Raw genomic sequence first — 19,754 nt, forward strand, 5'->3', positions numbered from 1 at the left:
CATCAGGCCCCGTCGGTGCCCCTAGTCTTGGCGACTGCCCCGGCTGCCAGGGGTACCGTTGGCTGGCGCTGCTGTCACTGGGGGATGCCGCGGTTGTTGCCCTGGGTGGTCCCCCAGTGGCTGGCAGCCGGTTGGGTGGGGTGCTCTGTGTGGGGTAGGTGCACATTGTGGCGGGGGGGTGGGGAGCGGGAGTGGGCGCACCCATACAGCCGGTGTCACTGTGTAGAACCAGGGGCTGAGGTGGGTGGTCAGCAAGATGGCTGTGGTAATGGCGGTCGGTGCCTGGGCACCGCTCCAGTCCTGTGGGGGGGGGGAGGGGGGATCCCGGCTGCTTGGCCTGTCCTCCCACTCCCCCTCCCCTTTCCCGGCCCTGGCAGGGCCCCGCCACAGTAGCCAGCACAGCCGGTGTCCGGGCCGACAGCCCGCAGTCACTCCACACTATTTCCTACCTCCTCTCTCTCGCTAAGCAGCCAGGACGGCAGGCTCACGATTTTTATAACCACATGTGAACGATGCCATTAGGAAATCAGCCCATGAGAGGCGGTGAATTGTGGAGGCTCCGGAACATCTGGGACGAGATTCTCCGACCCCCCCGCTGGGTCGGAGAATCGCCGGGGGCTGGCATGAATCCCGCCCCCGCCGGTTGCCGAATTCTCCGCCACCGGATATTCAGCGGGGGCGGGAATCGCGCCTTGCCGGTTTGCCCCCCCCCCCCCCCCGCCCCCCGCGATTCTCTGGCCCGGATGGGCCGAAGTCCCACTGCTAGAATGCCTGTCCCGCCGGCGTACATTAAACCACCTACCTTACCGGCGGACATCGCGCCGATACCGGAGAATTTCGCCCCAGATATCAGGCCCGCTAATGATATGCCTACTGTACTTTCAGCCCACGGGGCGAGCACCGCACTTACGCCATTTTCGTGTGTCGGAGCATCCCATTTAGCGTCAAACCAGCGGCTACCGCGATTTTGGCGTCGGAAGCTATTCTCCGCCCAATCGCGTTTCACGATTTTGCCATCAAATCCAGCCCAATACGTTTTCTTAGAGTTGAGAAGCGAAAAGTGAATGATCATGTGGCTGTGGATATTTTAATGACATTTACGTAGTCAGAGAGAACAAAAGGAACAAATGTACAGAGAAATCAGAGCTGTGTAAGAATAGAGAGTGTTGATACTGAGAGACTTAAATGGCTTAAATAAATTGGATAAATACTTGAGAGGAATAAATCTTCAGTGTAGGATTAATTGGGCAGCTCTACCAAAGAGCCAACAGATGTAAACTTGGCTGAATCGAATCCTTCTGTGCTGTTTCATTCTGGGAAACAATCCCAGAAAAGCTACCAGATAGTTCAGAGTAAAATTTTCTCGACACAGCAGTATGATGGAACAGTGGTGAGCACGGCTGCCTCACAGCTCCAGGGCCGCAGGTTCAATTCCGGCCTTGGGTCACTGTCTGTGCGGAGTCTGCACGTTCTCCCCGTGTCTGCGTGGGTTTCCTCCGGGTGCTCCGGTTTCCTCCCACAGTCCAAAGATGTGCAGGTTAAGTGAATTGGCCATGCTAAATTGCCCCTTAGTGTCCAAAGGTTAGGCGGGTTACTGGGTTTCTGGGACGGGGTAGAGTGGGGTGCTCTTTCAAGGGGCAGCGTAGACTCGATGGGCCGAATGGCCTCCTTCAGCAGTGTAAATTCTCTGATTCTACATTTTGCTATTGTGAATTTTTTGGACAGAGTGAAACAGAAATTGCTGACTCCCATCCTCACAGGGGGCAAGTTAAATTTAAAACAAGCCCAGTAGATTGGTAATATCATCTTATTCCGCAGTTCATAAAGTGAGATTTACTCACGTATTTCTCCTGAGATCCAGTATTAATTCCTTTCCCTCTAGCTCCACTGACATGCTGATGTGGTTTGGATAGCTCTTCTGCATTGGGACATAAAGAATTACTCATTATTAGATAGTATTTACTGACTGAAGCCTCCATATTACTCACAAGACAATCATCCCTTTGAAGAGTAATTGCAGAATTTAACAGAATGAGAATCCAACTCCTGTACTGGCCAGAGGATTGTGGACAATGGAATGTAGAAGGATTTCAGCCCATTTTTTGCCACAGTTCTTTCAAAGTGTAATCCAGTTTTCCCTATTTGAACTGCCCCATTTCTTGGTCTCACTGTGACTCATTCTTGTCCATAACTAAATGTGACTATGGCAGTAGCATAGTGATAATGTTACTGGGTTTAGAATCCAGAGGCCTGCATGAATGCTCCTGACATATGAGTTCAAATCACATCATTTGAGGAGAATTTAGTCAATAAATAATTCAATGAATAAATCTGAAATCAGATCAAAGAACAAAGAAATGTACAGCACAGGAACAGGCCCTTCGGCCCTCCAAGCCCGTGCCGACCATGCTGCCCGTCTAAACTAAAATCTCCTACACTTCCTGGGTCCGTTTCATAGAATCATAAAATCATAGAAGTTTACAGCATGGAAACAGGCCCTTCGGCCCAACCAGTCCATGCCGCCCAGTTTTTACCATTAAGCTAGTCCCAGTTGCCCGCACTTGGCCCATAACCCTCTATACCCATCTTACCCATGTAACTATCTAAATGCTTTTTAAAAGCCACAATTGTACCCGCCTCTATTACTACCTCTGGCAGCACATTCCAGACACTCACTACCCTCTGAGTGAAGAAATTGCCCCTCTGGGCCCTTCTGAATCTCTCCCCTCTCACCTTAAACCTATGCCCTCTAGTTTTAGACTCCCCTACCTTTGGGAAAAGATGTTGACTATCTTATCTATGCCCCTCATTATTTTATAGACCTCTATAAGATCACCCCTAAGCCTCCTACGCTCCAGGGAAAAAAGTCCCAGTCTATCCAGCCTCTCCTTATAACTCAAACCATCAAGTCCCGGCAACATCCTAGTAAATCTTTTCTGCACTCGTTCCAGTTTAATAATATCCTTTCTATAATAGGGTGACCAGAACTGCACACTGTATTCCAAGTGTGGCCGTACCAATGTCTTGTACAACTTCAACAAGACGTCCCAACTCCTGTATTCAATGTTCTGACCAATGAAACCAAGCATGCCGAATGCCTTCTTCACCACCCTGTCCACCTGCGACTCCACCTTCAAGGAGCTATACATTTCATCAGGTCCCGGGGATTTATCTACCTTGATGCGCTTTAAGACTTCCAGCACCTCCTCCTCTGTAATATGCACACTTCTCAAGACATCACTATTTATTTCCCTTAGTTTCCTAACATCCATGCGTGAATACCGATGAGAAATATTCATTCAGGATCTCACCCAACTCTTGTGGCTCTGCACATAGATGTCCTTGTTGATCCTTAAGAGGCCCTACTCTGTCCCTAGTTACTCTTTTCCCCTTTATGTATCTGTAGAATCTCTTTGGATTCTCCCTTGCATTATTTGCCAAAGCAATTTCATGTCCCCTTTTTGCCCTCCTGATTTCCCTCTTAACTCTATTTCGACAATCTCTATACTCTTCAAGGGATCCACTTGATCCCAGTTGTTTATGTACGTCATATGCCTCTTTCTTCTTTTTGACCAGAGTCTCAATATCTCGAGTCATCCAGGGTTCCCTACTTCTACCAGCCTTGCCCTTCACTCTAAAGGGAATGTGCTTACCCTGCACCCTGGTTAACACATTTTTAAAAGCCTCCCATTTACCAGCCGTCCCTTTGCCTGCCAACAGTCTCCCCCAATCTACCTCTGCAAGTTCCTGTCTGATACCATCAAAATTGGCCTTGCCCCAATTAAGAATTTTAACTCTTGGGCCAGACCTATCATTCTCCATAGCTATCTTAAAACTAATGGAGTTATGGTCACTTGTCCCAAAGTGATCCCTCACTAGCACTTCTGTCACTTGCCCTTCCTTATTTCCCAAGACGAGGTCAAGTTTTGCCCCCTCTCTAGTCGGTCCATCCACATACTGAATGAGAAATTCCTCCTGAATACACTCAACAAATTTCCCTCCATCCAAGCCCCTAATGCTATGGCTGTCCCAGTCAATGTTGGGAAAGTTAAAGTCCCCTACTACTACCACCCTATTATTCTTGCAGCTATCTGTAATCTCCTTACATATTTGCTCCTCAATTTCCCGCTGACTATTTGGGGGCCTGTAGTACAGCCCTACCAAGGTGATCTCTCCCTTCTTATTTTTCAGTTCCACCCATATCGACTCAGTGGGCGAACCCTCGGATATATCCCCTCTAAGTACTGCCGTGATGTTCTCCCTAATCAAAAACGCCACTCCCCCTCCTCTCTTACCTCCTGTTCTATCCTTTTTATAGCATCTGTACCCCGGAACATTGAGCTGCCAGTCCTGCCCCTCCCTTAGCCATGTTTCAGTCATAGCTATAATATCCCAGTCCCATGTGCCCGTCCATGCCCTGAGTTCATCCGCTTTGCCCGTCAGGCCCCTTGCATTGAAATAAATGCAGTTTAATGTAGACCTTCCTTGCTCTCTGCCCTGCTTTCTCTGGTCATGCTTTACACACTCTCCCTTCCTGCCTTTTGTTTCTGTCCCCACTGACTTCCTACATCGGTTCCCATCCCCTGCCACATTAGTTTAAACCCTCCCTCTATTCCCATCCTATTCATGTATTTGTCAAGATGCCCCTTAAATGTCACTATCGTCCCTGCTTCCACCAACTCCTCCGGCAACGAGTTCCAGGCACCCACTACCCTCTGTGTAAAAAAACTTGCCTCGTACATCTCCTCTAAACCTTGTCCCTCGCACCTTAAACCTATGCCCCCTCGTAATTGACCCCAAAGAACAAGATACTAGACTAATTAATAGTGATAATAAACCCACTCGACAAATTACTGGACTTGGAGCTAATGAAGCTTGGAGCTTGTAAAATTAAAGTGTATGGGATTAGAGTTAGTGTATTGAGATGGATAGAAAACTGGCTTGCAAACAGGAAACAAAGAGTAGGAATTAATGGGTCTTTTTTCCAAATGGCAGGCTAGTGGTAGTTTGGGGCTGCTGTTGAGTAAAAAGTCAAGAGTTCTGCTTCTTTCCCAAACATCTTAATTTTTCCTTGAACACACTCCATACAAAACTCTACCACCACAAGTGCCACCTGCAACTCCTTTACATATCAGTGTCAATTATTGGATACTTAACATCAATTTGAGATGTAATTTGAATGTCTCTTAACCCATTCCTAACAGTCTCCCCTTCCTTGGAGAAAAAAATAATAATTTGGTAAATAATAGTTTCTCCCAAAAAAACGAAATTGCAAGAAACTTAAAAACGCACACAACCCCCCCCCCCCCCACCCCCCCCCCCCCCACGCACTTTTTATTTCTTCAATTCATTTCTGAAAGGAAAAAAGTCACAGAAACAAGCACCCTTCGTTAATAATGTCCAAACGTTTCTGCGAACTAGCCCCTCTTCATAAAATAATCAGATACCTGATAGCTACTGTCGACCCAATTAATTTTTGCTATCTCCCCTTTGTCCAATATCTGCTTCAAACTGGCGATGTCTATCCTTAACCTTTTCTCATTTTTCGGAGCTCCGAAAGCTAGCAATATCGAAACAAACCTGTTGGACTTTAACCTGGTGTTCTAAGACTTCTTACTTTTCTCATTGACACTGTTTGTAGATTGCACATTTTCCCACAGGGATTTATTGTCAATGTGACACTCAATTGGTATGTTACCCGAATCCCCTAATCCCAAAATGTCTGGCAATATCTTGGATATATCTTGGGTATAAACCGAAGGTTTAAGACATGGCAGGAGATCTCAGACCCATGTCATGCTCCTCGTGTGCGATGTGGGAGCTCAGGGACACGTCCACTGTCCCTGGCTCCTTCATGTGCAAGAAGTGTGTTCAGTTGCAGCTCCTGTTAGACCGCTTGACGGCTTTGGAGCTGCGGATGGACTCACTTTGGAGCATGTACTTGTTGGAATTTAGGAGGATATGGGGGGATCTTATAGAAACATATAAGATTATGAAGGGAATAGATAGGATAGATGCGGGCAGCTTGTTTCCACTGGCGGGTGAAAGCAGAACTAGGAGGCATAGCCTCAAAATAAGGGGAAGTAGATTTAGGACTGAGTTTAGGAGGAACTTCTTCACCCAAAGGGTTGTGAATCTATGGAATTCCTTGCCCAGTGAAGCAGTTGAGGCTCCTTCATTCAATGTTTTTAAGATCAAGACAGTTAGTTTTTTGAAGAATAAAGGGTTTAAGGGTTATGGTGTTCGGGCCGGAAAGTGGAGCTGAGTCCACAAAAGATCAGCCATGATCTCATTGAATGGTGGAGCAGGCTCGAGGGGCCAGATGGCCTACTCCTGCTCCTAATTCTTATGTTCTTATATATAAAAGGCCATATACACCGCCTCGACAAGGCTCAACGTCTCAGCGGCCAACGTGCTTTTGACCACTCTCCTCATTTTCTTTGTTTCCCCCACAAGGGGGCAACATTTACTATTGTTCCCCAAAAGAAAAATTCTTAAACCTCCTGTGTTTGCTAGTGCTGTTGTGGGGAGGGTTTAAACTAATATGGCAGGGGGATGGAAACCGATGCAGGAAGTCGGAGGGAAATGAAACGGGGACAGAAACAAAAGGCAGTAAGGGGGAAAGTGTAAGGCAGAGAAGCCACAGTCAAAAATCAAAAAGGGCGACAGTACAGGGTACAGTGACTGAGGGGAGCTCAGTGAATAGGCGCAGTAATACTAAAAGGAATAAGTCGGGAAGTAAAAATTAAATCGAAAGTGAAGCAACAGGTTGTTACATGAAGATATGGGTTCAACAACAAGGAGAAAAGTTAAAAAGAAAAATAACTTAAGAGAGGTTACTGATCGAGTTGTTAAGATTCAGAACAGTGGTAAAAAGCCAACATAAGTGTACTTTACCTGAATGCTCATAGTATTCGGAATAAGGTAAATGAGTTGATGGCGCAAATCATCGTGAATGACTATGATTTAGTGGCCATTACTGAAACATGGTTAAAGGATGGTCACGACTGGGAGTTAAATATCCGAGGGTATCAAACTATTCGGAAGGACAGAGTGGATGTTAAGGGAGGTGGTATAGCTGTTATTTAAGGATGACATCCGGGCAACAGTAAGGGATGACATCGGTGCTATGGAGGATAAGGTTGAATCCATTTGGGTGGAAATCAGGAATAGTAAGGCGAAAAAGTCACTGATAAGAGTAGTCTACAGGCCACCAAATAGTAACATTATGGTGGGGCAGGCAATAAACAAAGAAATAACTGATGCATGTAGAAATGGTACAGCAGTTATCATGGGGGATTTTAATCTACATGTCGATTGGTTTAACCAGGTCGGTCAAGGCAGTCTTGAGGAGGAGTTTATAGAATGTATCCGCGATAGTTTCCTAGAACAGTATGTAATGGAACCTACGAGGGAACAAGCGGTCCTAGATCTGGTCCTGTGTAATGAGACAGGATTGATTCAGGATCTCATAGTTAGGGATCCTCTCAGAAGGAGCGATCACAATATGGTGGAATTTAAAATACAGATGGAGGGTGAGAAGGTAAAATCAAGCCCCAGTGTTTTGTGCTTAAACAAAGGAGATTACAATGGGATGAGAGAAGAACTAGCTAAGGTAGACTGGGAGCAAAGACTTTATGGTGAAACAGTTGAGGAACAGTGGAGAACCTTTCAAGTGATTTTTCACAGTGCTCAGCAAAGGTTTATACCAACAAAAAGGATAGTCGGTAAAAAGAGGGAAAATCGACCGTGGATATCTAAGGAAATAAGGGAGAGTATCAAATTGAAGGAAAAAACAAACAAAGTAGCAAAGATCAGTGGGAGACTAGAGGACTGGGAAATCTTTAGGGGGCAACAGAAAGCTACTAAAAAAGCTATAAAGAGTAAGATAGATTATGAGAGTAAACTTGCTCAGATTATAAAAACAGATAGTAAAAGTTTCTACAAATACCTCAAACAAAAAAGAGTAGCTAAGGTAAATATTGGTCCTTTAGAGGACGAGAAGGGAGATTTAATAATGGGAGATGAGGAAATGGCTGAGGAACTGAACAGGTTTTTTGGGTTGGTCTTCACAGTGGAAGACACAAATAACATGCCAGTGACTGATGGAAATGAGGCTATGACAGGTGAGGACCTTGAGAGGATTGTTATCACCAAGGAGGTAGTGATGGGCAAGCTAACGGAGCTAAAGGTAGACAAGTCTCCTGGACCTGAAGGAATGCGTCCCAGAGTGCTAAAAGGGAATGCTAGGGAAATTGCAAATGCACTAGTGATAATTTACCAAAATTCACTAGACTCTGGGGTGGTCCCGGCGGATTGGAAATTAGCAAACGTGACACCACTGTTTAAAAAAGGAGGTAGGCAGAAAGCGGGTAATTATAGGCCAGTGAGCTTAACTTCGGCAGTAGGGAAGATGCTGGAATCTATCATCAAGGAAGAAATAGCGAGGCATCTGGATGGAAATTGTCCCATTGGGGAGACGTAGCATGGGTTCATAAAGGGCAGGTCGTGCCTAACTAATTTAGTGGAATTTTTTGAGGACATTAACAGTGCGGTAGATAACGGGGAGCCAATGGATGTGGTATATCTGGATTTCCAGAAAGCCTTTGACAAGGTGCCACACAAAAGGTTGCTGCATAAGATAAAGATACATGGCATTAAGGGAAAAGTAGTAGCATGGATAGAGGATTGGTTAATTAATAGAAAGCAAAGAGTGGGGACTCATGGGTGTTTCTCTGGTTGACAATCAGTAGCTAGTGGTGTCCCTCAGGGATCAGTGTTGGGCCCACAACTGTTCACAATTTACATAGATGATTTGGAGTTGGGGACCAAGGGCAATGTGTCCAAGTTTGCAGACGACACTAAGATAAGTGGGAAAGCAAAAAGTGCAGAGGATACTGGAAGTCTGCAGAGGGATTTGGATAGGCTAAGTGAATGGGCTAGGGTCTGGCAGATGGAATACAATGTTGACAAATGTGAGGTTATCCATTATGGTAGAAATAACAGCAAAAGGGATTATTATTTAAATGATAAAATATTAAAACATGCTGCTGTGCAGAGAGACCTGGGTGTGCTAGTGCATGAGTCGCAAAAAGTTGGTTTACAGGTGCAACAGGTGATTAAGAAGGCAAATGGAATTTTGCTGGAGGGGTGGAGTTTAAGATCAGGGAGGTTATGCTGCAATTGTATAAGGTCTTAGTGAGGCCACACCTAAGTATTGTGTTCAGTTTTGGTCTCCTTACTTGAGAAAGGACGTGCTGGCACTGGAGGGTGTGCAGAGGAGATTCACTAGGTTAATCCCAGAGCTAAAGGGGTTGGATTACGAGGAGAGGTTGAGTAGACTGGGACTGTACTTGTTGGAATTTAGGAGGATATGGGGGGATCTTATAGAAACATATAAGATTATGAAGGGAATAGATAGGATAGATGCGGGCAGGTTGTTTCCACTGGCGGGTGAAAGCAGAACTAGGGGGCATTGCCTCAAAATAAGGGGAAGAAGATTTAGGACTGAGTGTAGGGGGAACTTCTTCACCCAAAGGGTTGTGAATCTATGGAATTCCTTGCCCAGTGAAGCAGTTGAGGCTCCTTCATTCAATGTTTTTAAGATCAAGACAGTTAGTTTTTTGAAGAATAAAGGGTTTAAGGGTTATGGTGTTCGGGCCGGAAAGTGGAGCTGAGTCCACAAAAGATCAGCCATGATCTCATTGAATGGTGGAGCAGGCTCGAGGGGCCAGATGGCCTACTCCTGCTCCTAATTCTTATGTTCTTATATATAAAAGGCCATATACACCGCCTCGACAAGGCTCAACGTCTCAGCGGCCAACGTGCTTTTGACCACTCTCCTCATTTTCTTTGTTTCCCCCACAAGGGGGCAACATTTACTATTGTTCCCCAAAAGAAAAATTCTTAAACCTCCTGTGTTTGCTAGTGCTGTTGTGGGGTGGGTTTAAACTAATGTGGCAGGGGGATGGAAACCGATGCAGGAAGTCGGAGGGAAATGAAACGGGGACAGAAACAAAAGGCAGTAAGGGGGAAAGTGTAAGGCAGAGAAGCCACAGTCAAAAATCAAAAAGGGCGACAGTACAGGGTACAGTGACTGAGGGGAGCTCAGTGAATAGGCGCAGTAATACTAAAAGGAATAAGTCGGGAAGTAAAAATTAAATCGAAAGTGAAGCAACAGGTTGTTACATGAAGATATGGGTTCAACAACAAGGAGAAAAGTTAAAAAGAAAATTAACTTAAGAGAGGTTACTGATCGAGGTGTTAAGATTCAAAATAGAGGTGTAAAAGCCAACATAAGTGTACTTTACCTGAATGCTCGTAGTATTCGGAATAAGGTAAATGAGTTGATGGCGCAAATCATTGTGAATGACTATGATTTAGTGGCCATCACTGAAACATGGTTAAAGGATGGTCACGACTGGGAGTTAAATATCCAAGGGTATTAAACTATTCGGAAGGACAGAGTGGATGGTAAGGGAGGTGGTGTAGCTCTGTTATTTAAGGATGTCATCCGGGCAGTAGTGAGGGATGACATCGGTGCTATGGAGGATAAGGTTGAATCCATTTGGGTGGAAATCAGGAATAGTAAGGCAAAAAAGTCACTGATAGGAGTAGTCTATAGGCCACCAAATAGTAACATTATGGTGGGGCAGGCAATAAACAAAGAAATAACGGATGCATGTAGAAATGGTACAGCAGTTACCATGGGGGATTTTCATCTTCTTATCGATTGATTGAACCAGGTCTAAATTTATATGAAAAAAAGTTTCTCTATCCCTTCCACCTCTTGACTTACGTCTATGACTGGAATGTTTTTATATTTAATATTGTGAAGACAGAAGCAAAATATTCCTTTTTATCTACTATTAACACCCCAGTGTCAAACTCTAGAGGACCAACACGAACACTAATAATTGAATGCAGAACAGGTTTGAGGGGTTGAGCTTCCTATGTTCCTAATTTCTACAATTTTTTATCATAGATCTGCTCCAGTGGACAATCATCACTCTCCCTTATGAACTTTCTCCCACAGACACATACCATAAACAAATTGCTGGTCTTGGATGGATTGAAGTGGTTCAGATCATTGCAGCAGACAAGAGGAGATACAACAGGTTGGGATGAGTTAATGTATTCAGACTGTCGAACGCCATTAGATTATTTACCTGAGGCAGTGTAGCTACACTCTGTTTCCTATTCCCAGAGATGACATGTGGGAATACAAACTTGTAATCCTTCAGTTCTTCAAGTAGTTTTTCCTGATAAAAGTGAGAACCTGTGTGAAATACAAGGGAAGATTTAATGACATTTCAACAAAGATTAGTTTACAGTACATGTAGCTTAAATACAACACAAATTGCAACACAGATGATGGTGTTGTGCTAATGTTGCTGGACGAGTAATCCTCTGACCCAGTCCATTGCTGTGGGGAACATGGATTCAAATGCCATCACAGCAGCTGGTGAAATTTAAATGCAATTATTATATCTGAAAGCTAAATTCAAGGGCAATTTAACGGCAATTCAACAATCACATCAAAGTACTTTTTAGAATTATAGAATCCCTACAGTGCAGAAGAGGCCAATCGAGTTTGCATCTACCCTGATAACCTTGTAACCTCACCTAACTTTCTGACACTAAGGAGCAATTTATCATGGCCAATCCACCTAACTGCACATCTTTGGACTGTGGGAGGAAACCCACGCAGGCACTGGAATAACAGCAAACGCCCCGCAGACAGGGACCCGAGGTCGGAATTGATCCCTGGTGCCTGCTGCTGTGAGGCAGCAATGCTAACCACTCTGTCACCGTGCTGCCCCGAGGAAAAGTTACCATAGACTCAGATGACCATTGGCATCTTTCCTTTTTAACTGGGAGAGCTGACTGGTGGTAATTTAACCTGAGGATCACCACACCTCATGTGAGGGGCAAGGTTGAGAAGACCTCATGAATAACCTCAGCCGGTATGGTAATAGAATCCACGCTGTTGGCTGCACCCTGCATCATGTAAGCTAATCCAGCTGGCCCCCAAATTTTAAAAAATTCGTTGAGAGTTTCTGCCATCCTTGGTCTTTCCTTTCTGTCCTCTCAAATGTTTAGAAAATTTCAAAGAAGCCACTTTTTTAACATGGATTAATTACATAAACCAATCGACGTGATGAGGGCACAAACATACTGGGTGAATTGGGCAGGCATATGGCAGTTGAACTTCATGTAGAGCAGTGTGAAGTGGTTCATTTTAAGTGTATCCAACATTTTCAGTACTTTTCCCATTCAATTTTAACATTATCAATCTCAGACTAAAGGGACGATCCTTCAAAGCAGAGATGAGGTGGAATTTCTTCAGCCAGAGAGTGGTGAATCTGTGGAACTCTTCGCTGCAGAAGGCTGTGGAGGCCAAATCACTGAGTGTCTTTAAGACAGAGATAGATAGGTTCTTGATTAATAAGGGGATCAGGGGTTATGGGAAGAAGGCAGGAGTATGGATACTTAATTCCATGGTTTTATCTATGCTCACACTGCCAGTGTTGAAACTGATCGCCAGATGCTCATCACCATCCAAAAAAAGGCCCGCAATACTGCATGACCACGTCTGCAGCGGGTGTGATCTACAAGTGCTGTAAGGATCTATACCGCACTAATGCCCTTTCCAGGGCTTACTTACCCATACTGAGCATGCAGATCATGAGGGAGTCATTAATATTAAGACAATTCAAGTGCTGTCGCCGTGCACAATTGAGGAACTGGAAACTGTCTTCACAGCAGATCACTGGCAGGTAAAATCAAGGAAAACCCAAAAGCTTTCTATAGGTATGTCAGGAATAAGCGAATGACTAGGGTAAGAGTAGGACCAGTCAAGGACAGGGATGGGAAGTTGTGTGTGGAGTCTGAAGAGATAGGCGAGATACTAAATGAATATTTTTCGTCAGTATTCACTCAGGAAAAAGATAATGTTGTGGAGGAGAATGCTGAGACCCAGGCTATTAGAATAGATGGCATTGAGGTACGTAGGGAAGAGGTGTTGGCAATTCTGGACAGGCTGAAAATAGTTAAGTCCCCGGGGCCTGATGGGATTTATCCTAGGATTCTCTGGGAGGCCAGGGAAGAGATTGCTGGACCTTTGGCTTTGATTTTTATATCATCATTGGCTACAGGAATAGTGCCAGAGGACTGGAGGATAGCAAATGTGGTCCCTTTGTTCAAAAAGGGGAGCAGAGACAACCCCGGCAACTATAGACCGGTGAGCCTCACGTCTGTAGTGGGTAAAGTCTTGGAGGGGATTATAAGAGACAAGATTTATAATCATCTAGATAGGAATAATATGATCAGGAATAGTCAGCATGGCTTTGTAAAGGGTAGGTCATGCCTCAGAAACCTTATCGAGTTCTTTGAGAAGGTGACTGAACAGGTAGACGAGGGTAGAGCAGTTGCTGTGGTGTATATCGATTTCAGTAAAGCGTTTGGTAAGGTTCCCCACGGTAGGCTATTGCAGAAAATACGGAGGCTGGGGATTGAGGGTGATTTAGAGATGTGGATCAGAAATTGGCTAGCTGAAAGAAGACAGAGGGTGGTGGTTGATGAGAAATGTTCAGAATGGAGTTCAGTTTCAAGTGGCGTACCACAAGGATCTGTTCTGGGGCCGTTGCTGTTTGTCATTTTTATCAATGACCTAGAGGAAGGCGCAGAAGGGTGGGTGAGTAAATTTGCAGACGACACTAAAGCCGGTGGTGTTGTCGACAGTGTAGAAAGATGTAGCAGGTTACAGAGGGACATAGATAAGCTGCAGAGCTGGGCTGAGAGGTGGCAAATGGAGTTTAATGTAGAGAAGTGTGAGGTGATTCACTTTGGAAGGAATAACAGGAATGCGGAATATTTGGCGAATGGTAAAGTTCTTGGAAGTGTGGATGAGCAGAGGGATCTAGGTGTCCATGTGCATAGATCCCTGAAAGTTGCCACCTAGGTTGATAGGGTTGTGAAGAAGGCCTATGGAGTGTTGGCCTTTATTGGTAGAGGGATTGAGTTCCGGAGTCAGGAGGTCATGTTGCAGCTGTACAAAACTCTGGTACGGCCGCATTTGGAGTATTGCGTACAGTTCTGGTCACCGCATTATAGGAAGGAATTGGAGTCTTTGGAGCGGGTGCAGAGGAGATTTACCAGGATGTTGCCTGGTATGGAGGGAAAATCTTATGAGGAAAGGCTGATGGACTTGAGGTTGTTTTCGTTAGAGAGAAGAAGGTTAAGAGGAGACTTAATAGAGGCATACAAAATGATCAGGGGGTTAGATAGGGTGGACAATGAGAGCCTTCTCCCGCGGATGGAAATGGCTGGCACGAGGGGACATAGCTTTAAACTGAGGGGTAATAGATATAGGACAGAGGTCAGAGGTAGGTTCTTTACGCAAAGAGTAGTGAGGCCGTGGAATGCCCTACCTGCTACCGTAGTGAACTCGCCAACATTGAGGGCATTTAAAAGTTTATTGGATAAGCATATGGATGATAATGGCATAGTGTAGGTTAGATGGCTTTTGTTTCGGTGCAGCATCGTGGGCCGAAGGGCCTGTACTGCGCTGTATCGTTCTATGTTCTATGTTCACTCATGCTGGCAGCTCCATGACATTCTCATGAAGGGATGGCCCATGACATCAAATGAATTTCCGCACAAACTCAGCACTTTTTAACCCGATGATATTGATTTAACCGTGCAATATGGACTGATATTGCATAGCCACAGGTTCATCATCATCAACTCTCTGCACAAGTCTACACCCAGAAACTCCAACAAGGATACGCAGGGGTTGAAGCAACAAAGTTTAGGGCAAAGGAAACAATGTAGTGGTCCTCAATGTACGGTGACATAGAGAGGGAAGTGTCCAGATGTGCACCATGCAATGCAGTCAGGCCTCATAAACCAAAGAACCACTGCAGCTCCATGAAGTACCAGACCTTCCATGACCACTCACTGTGGCAGGTATATTTCAGAGGAATTGGAGACAATACCTGGTTGATTCGCCCTCAGGATTGTGTGAAGTTAATGACTTGCCCGACATGAAGAGCACCACAAGAATTGGAAATCTGAAGGGACACTCTGCTGCATACGTCACTCCACAAAGGCTAATGACCAACAATACCCAGCACTTTGTCTCCAGCGTGTTCAAATATTTGCGTACATATGGACCAAAGAACAAGGTAGCCTGCCTCAACGACTACCGACCGGTGGCCCTGATGTCTGTTATCATGAAATGCTATGAGCGGCTAGTCATGAGACGGATCACTGCCAGCCTCCCAGACGGTCTCGATCCATTGCAGTTCACCTATCACCGCAACCTGTCCACAGCAGATGCTATCTCCCTGGCTCTACAATCAACACTCGAACACCTCGAACAAGGACTGACCTGGTCCCTGTTAGAACACTATTCACGGTGCCCTATGCTGCTCTTGCAACAGAAACAGGAAAGGAGAGGTCACCCTGTTAGAGGTTTTCTATAGGCCTCTGAAAAGTTCCAGAGATGTAGAGGAGAGGATTGCAAAGATGATTCTGGATAGGAGCGAAAGCAACAGGGTGGTTGTTAAGATGAGACATGAAGGTTCAGTTAGGGCGCTCGAGAGTTACAAGTTAGCTAGGAAGGACCTAAAGAGAGAACTAAGAAGAGCCAGGAGGGGACATGAGAAGTCTTTGGCAGGTAGGATCAAGGATAACCCTAAAGCTTTCTATAAATATGTCAGGAATAAAGGAATGACTAGGGTAAGAGTAGGGCCAGTCAAGGACAGTAGTGGGAAGTTGTGCTTGGAGTCCGAGGAGATAGGAGAGTTGCTAAATGAATATGTTTCGTCCAGTATTCACACAGGAAAAAGACAATGTTGTCGAGGAGAATACTGAGATTCAGGCTACTAGACTAGAAGGGTTTGAGGTTCATAAGGAGGAGGTGTTAGCAATTCTGGAAAGTGTGAAAATAGATAAGTCACCTGTGCCGGATGGGATTTATCCTAGGATTCTCTGGGAAGCTAGGGAGGAGATTGCTGAGCCTTTGGCCTTAATCTTTAAGTCATCTTTGTCTACAGGAATAGTGCCAGAAGACTGGAGGATAGCAAATGTTGTCCCCTTGTTCAAGAAGGGGAGTAGAGATAACCCCAATATCTATAGACCAGTGAGCCTGGCTTCTGTTGTGGGAAAAATCTTGGAAAGGTTTATAAGAGATAGGATGTATAATCATCTGGAAAGGAATAATTTGATTAGAGATAGTCAACACGGTTTTGTGAAGGATAGGTCGTGCCTCACAAACATTATAGAGTTCTTTGAGAAGGTGACCAAACAGGTGGATATGGGTAATGCAGTGGATGTGGTGTACATGGATTTTAGTGAAGCATTTGATAAGGTTCCCCATGGTAGGCTACTGCAGAAAATACAGGGGCATGGGATTCAGGGTGATTTAGCAGTTTGGATCAGAAATTGGCTAGCTGGAAGAAGACAAAGGGTGGTGGTTGATGGGAAATGTTCAGACTGGAGTCCAGTTACTAGTGGTGTACCACAAGGATCTGTTTTTGGGCCACTGCTGTTTGTCATTTTTATAAATGACCTGGAGGAGGGCGTAGAAGGATGGGTGAGTAAATTTGCAGATGACACTAAAGTCGGTGGAGTTGTGGACAGTGCGGAAGGATGTTACAAGTTACAGAGGGACATAGATAAGCTGCAGCGATGGGCTGAGAGGTGGCAAATGGAGTTTAATGCAGAAAAGTGTGAGAGGTGATTCATTTTGGAAGGAATAACAGGAAGACTGAGTACTGGGCTAATGGTAAGATTCTTGGCAGTGTGGATGAGCAGAGAGATCTCGGTGTCCATGTACATAGATCCCTGAAAGTTGCCACCCAGGTTGAGAGGGTTGTTAAGAAGGCGTACGGTGTGTTAGCTTTTATTGGTAGAGGGATTGAGTTTAGGAGCCATGAGGTCATGTTGCAGCTATACAACACTCTGGTGCGGCCGCATTTGGAGTATTGCGTGCAATTCTGGTTGCCGCATTATAGGAAGGATGTGGAAGCATTGGAAAGGGTGCAGAGGAGATTTACCAGAATGTTGCCTGGTATGAAGGGAAGATCTTATGAGGAAAGGCTGAGGGACTTGAGGCTGTTTTCGTTAGAGAGAAGAAGGTTAAGAGGTGACTTAATTGAGGCATACAAGATGATCAGAGGATTGGATAGGGTGGACAGTAAGAGCCTTTTTCCTCGGATGGTGATGTCTAGCACAAGGGGACATAGCTTTAAATTGAGAGGAGATAGATATAAGACAGATGTCAGAGGTAGGTTCTTTACTCAGAGAGTAGGAAGGGCATGGAATGCCCTGCCTGCAACAGTAGTGGACTCGCCAACACTAAGGACATTCAAATGGTCATTGGATAGACATATGAACAATAAGGGAATAGTGTAGATGGGCTTTAGAGCTGGCTTTGAAAGCAGACCAAGGCAGGCCAGCAGCACGGTTCGATTCCCGTACCAGCCTCCCCGAACAGGTGCCGGAATGTGGCGACTAGGGGCTTTTCACAGTAACTTCATTTGAAGCCTACTTGTGACAATAAGCGATTTTCATTTCATTTTCATTTCAAATTCCCGAGACATCCTTTCGATTTCACAGAGCAAGACCTTTCACTAGCCTCTTATTGACAGTTCAGACACAGCTGCTTGGTGGATTGTTTATTTTTATTTAGTTTCACACTGGAATGCATCTCAAGTGCACTGCTTTGATGCTAACCACAATGTATATATACACTCTTGCAGTGATTGACAGATCCTCACCACATCAAAGGAGCTCAGTGTTTTCATTTAGTCTTTCCTTACAGGCCAATACTATAATTCCGATGGATTATGGTGGGCTCTCCGCCATGCATAAATATACACCTGGGCACCATTTATAACGGCAGTGCAATCCCGCTGCGATTCTCTGATAATGGGAGCACTTAGAGTCCTGAACGGAAAATCTTAGCCAATAACACAATTCTTTTTTTTTGTAAATTTAGAGTACCCAATTCATTTTTCCAATAAAGGGACAATTTAGCGTGGTCAATCCACCTATCCTGCACATCTTTGGGTTGTGGGGGCGAACCCCACGCAAACACGGGGAGAATGTGCAAACTCCACACGGACAGTGACACAGGGCCGGGATCGAACCTGGGACCTCGGCGCCGTGAGGCGGCAGTGCTAACCACTGCGCCATCGTGCTGCCCATACAATAACACAATTATTAATAGTATGCATGGTCAGAAAGACCTGAGAGAAATGTGCATCAATCATTGAAGTTGGTTGGACATAGTGAGACGTGAGAAAAGCATGTAGGATCTTGGGTTTCGTAAATAGAGAGATTGAATACAAAAGTTAGGTAATTATGCTAAAGTTTTAAAAAGGTCTGGGTGGGTTCCAGCTACAGTTAAAATTCCCAGCATCGCATTTCTGGAAATATGTGAGGCCAGAGCCTGCTGGTTACCCAACAACATACAGGTCAAGATGAAGTAGAAAAGGAAACCTTCTGACAATTATTACCATCCCAGACCAGAACCCAACAGTGGCTATGAGACTGGACAGAAACCCCAATATTTTACTTTAGTTTTGTAAAATTGTGAGGAATGGATACCTCGCTCCAGGAGTGATTACACAAAGAAATAGGGATACATCAAAATAGTACATTAAAACAAACTTCATCACCAACACAGGAGTATAATATTTTTAACATCAAACCAGAAAACAACTTACAATTACCCCTTAAATAATACTACTGAATACAGTGAATACAATATCCTACAATACAGCTTTGACAAAGGGTCACCGGACTCGAAACATTAGCTCTTTTCTCTCCCGACAGATGCTGCCAGACCTGCTGAGATTTTCCAGCATTCTCTCCTTGGGGAAAAAAACAACTCAGTTCCCGAATAATCTCGAATAAATCCCACTGACAATCACAAATTCTTGCTTTAAAGAGATGCTCTTTGAGATAGAGGCCTCTTGACGCTGATTTAAAGACAAGATATGACTCCTGTCTGACCCATGCAGAAACGTTGGCTGTTTGTCTTTCATCATGGACTCCAGAATTTTCCCTACGACCGACATCAGGCGGATTAATCTATAATTCCTTATTTTCCCACTTCCTCCCTTTTTAGATAGTGGAACTACATTAGCTACCAGGAACTGTTTTAGGGTCTATAGAGTCTGAGAAGATGGCCACCAATGCATCCACTATTTCTAGTGCCATTTCCTTGAGTACTCTGGGATGAAGAAGATCAGGCCCTGGGATTTATTGGCCTTCACGGGCAGCACGGTAGCATTGTGGATAGCACAATTGCTTCACAGCTCCAGGGTCCCAGGTTCGATTCCAGGCTTGGGTCACTGTCTATGCGGAGTCTGCACATTCTCTCCCCGCGCGTGCGTGGGTTTCCTCCGAGTGCTCCGGTTTCCTCCCACAGTCCAAAGATGTGTAGGTTAGGTGGATTGGCCATGCTAAATTACCCATAGTGTCCAAAATTGCCCTTAGTGTTGGGTGGGGTTACTGGGTTATGGGGATAGGGTGGAGGTGTGGACTTTGGGTAGGGTGCTCTTTCCAATGAATGGCCTCCTTCTGCACTGTAAATTCTATAATTCTATGATTCAGTCTCATCAATTTCCCTATTCATGCTGATTTATTTCAGTTTCTCCCTCTCACTAAACCCTGTGTTCTCTAACATTGCTGGCATGTTATTTGTGTCCTTCTTTGTGAAGACAGAACACAATAGTGAG

At 44.9% G+C, this 19,754-nt stretch overlaps 1 protein-coding gene across 2 annotated transcripts in view; it reads right to left on the reverse strand.

Annotated features, from left to right (window-relative positions):
- Nucleotides 1–19,754, reverse strand: part of LOC140409647 (disintegrin and metalloproteinase domain-containing protein 12-like) — a 1,449,600-nt gene that overhangs the window by 1,384,170 nt on the left and 45,676 nt on the right. For both annotated transcript variants that reach the window (XM_072497981.1, XM_072497982.1), the window contains exons 2-3: nucleotides 11,169–11,278; nucleotides 1,842–1,918 (exon numbers count right to left, since the gene is read on the reverse strand). In XM_072497981.1, coding sequence (XP_072354082.1) covers nucleotides 1,842–1,918; nucleotides 11,169–11,278 — 187 coding nt within the window. The remainder of the gene's footprint in view (nucleotides 1–1,841; nucleotides 1,919–11,168; nucleotides 11,279–19,754) is intronic.

This window comes from Scyliorhinus torazame, chromosome 3, assembly GCF_047496885.1.
Source record: "Scyliorhinus torazame isolate Kashiwa2021f chromosome 3, sScyTor2.1, whole genome shotgun sequence".
NCBI classification, from domain to species: Eukaryota; Metazoa; Chordata; class Chondrichthyes; order Carcharhiniformes; family Scyliorhinidae; genus Scyliorhinus; species Scyliorhinus torazame.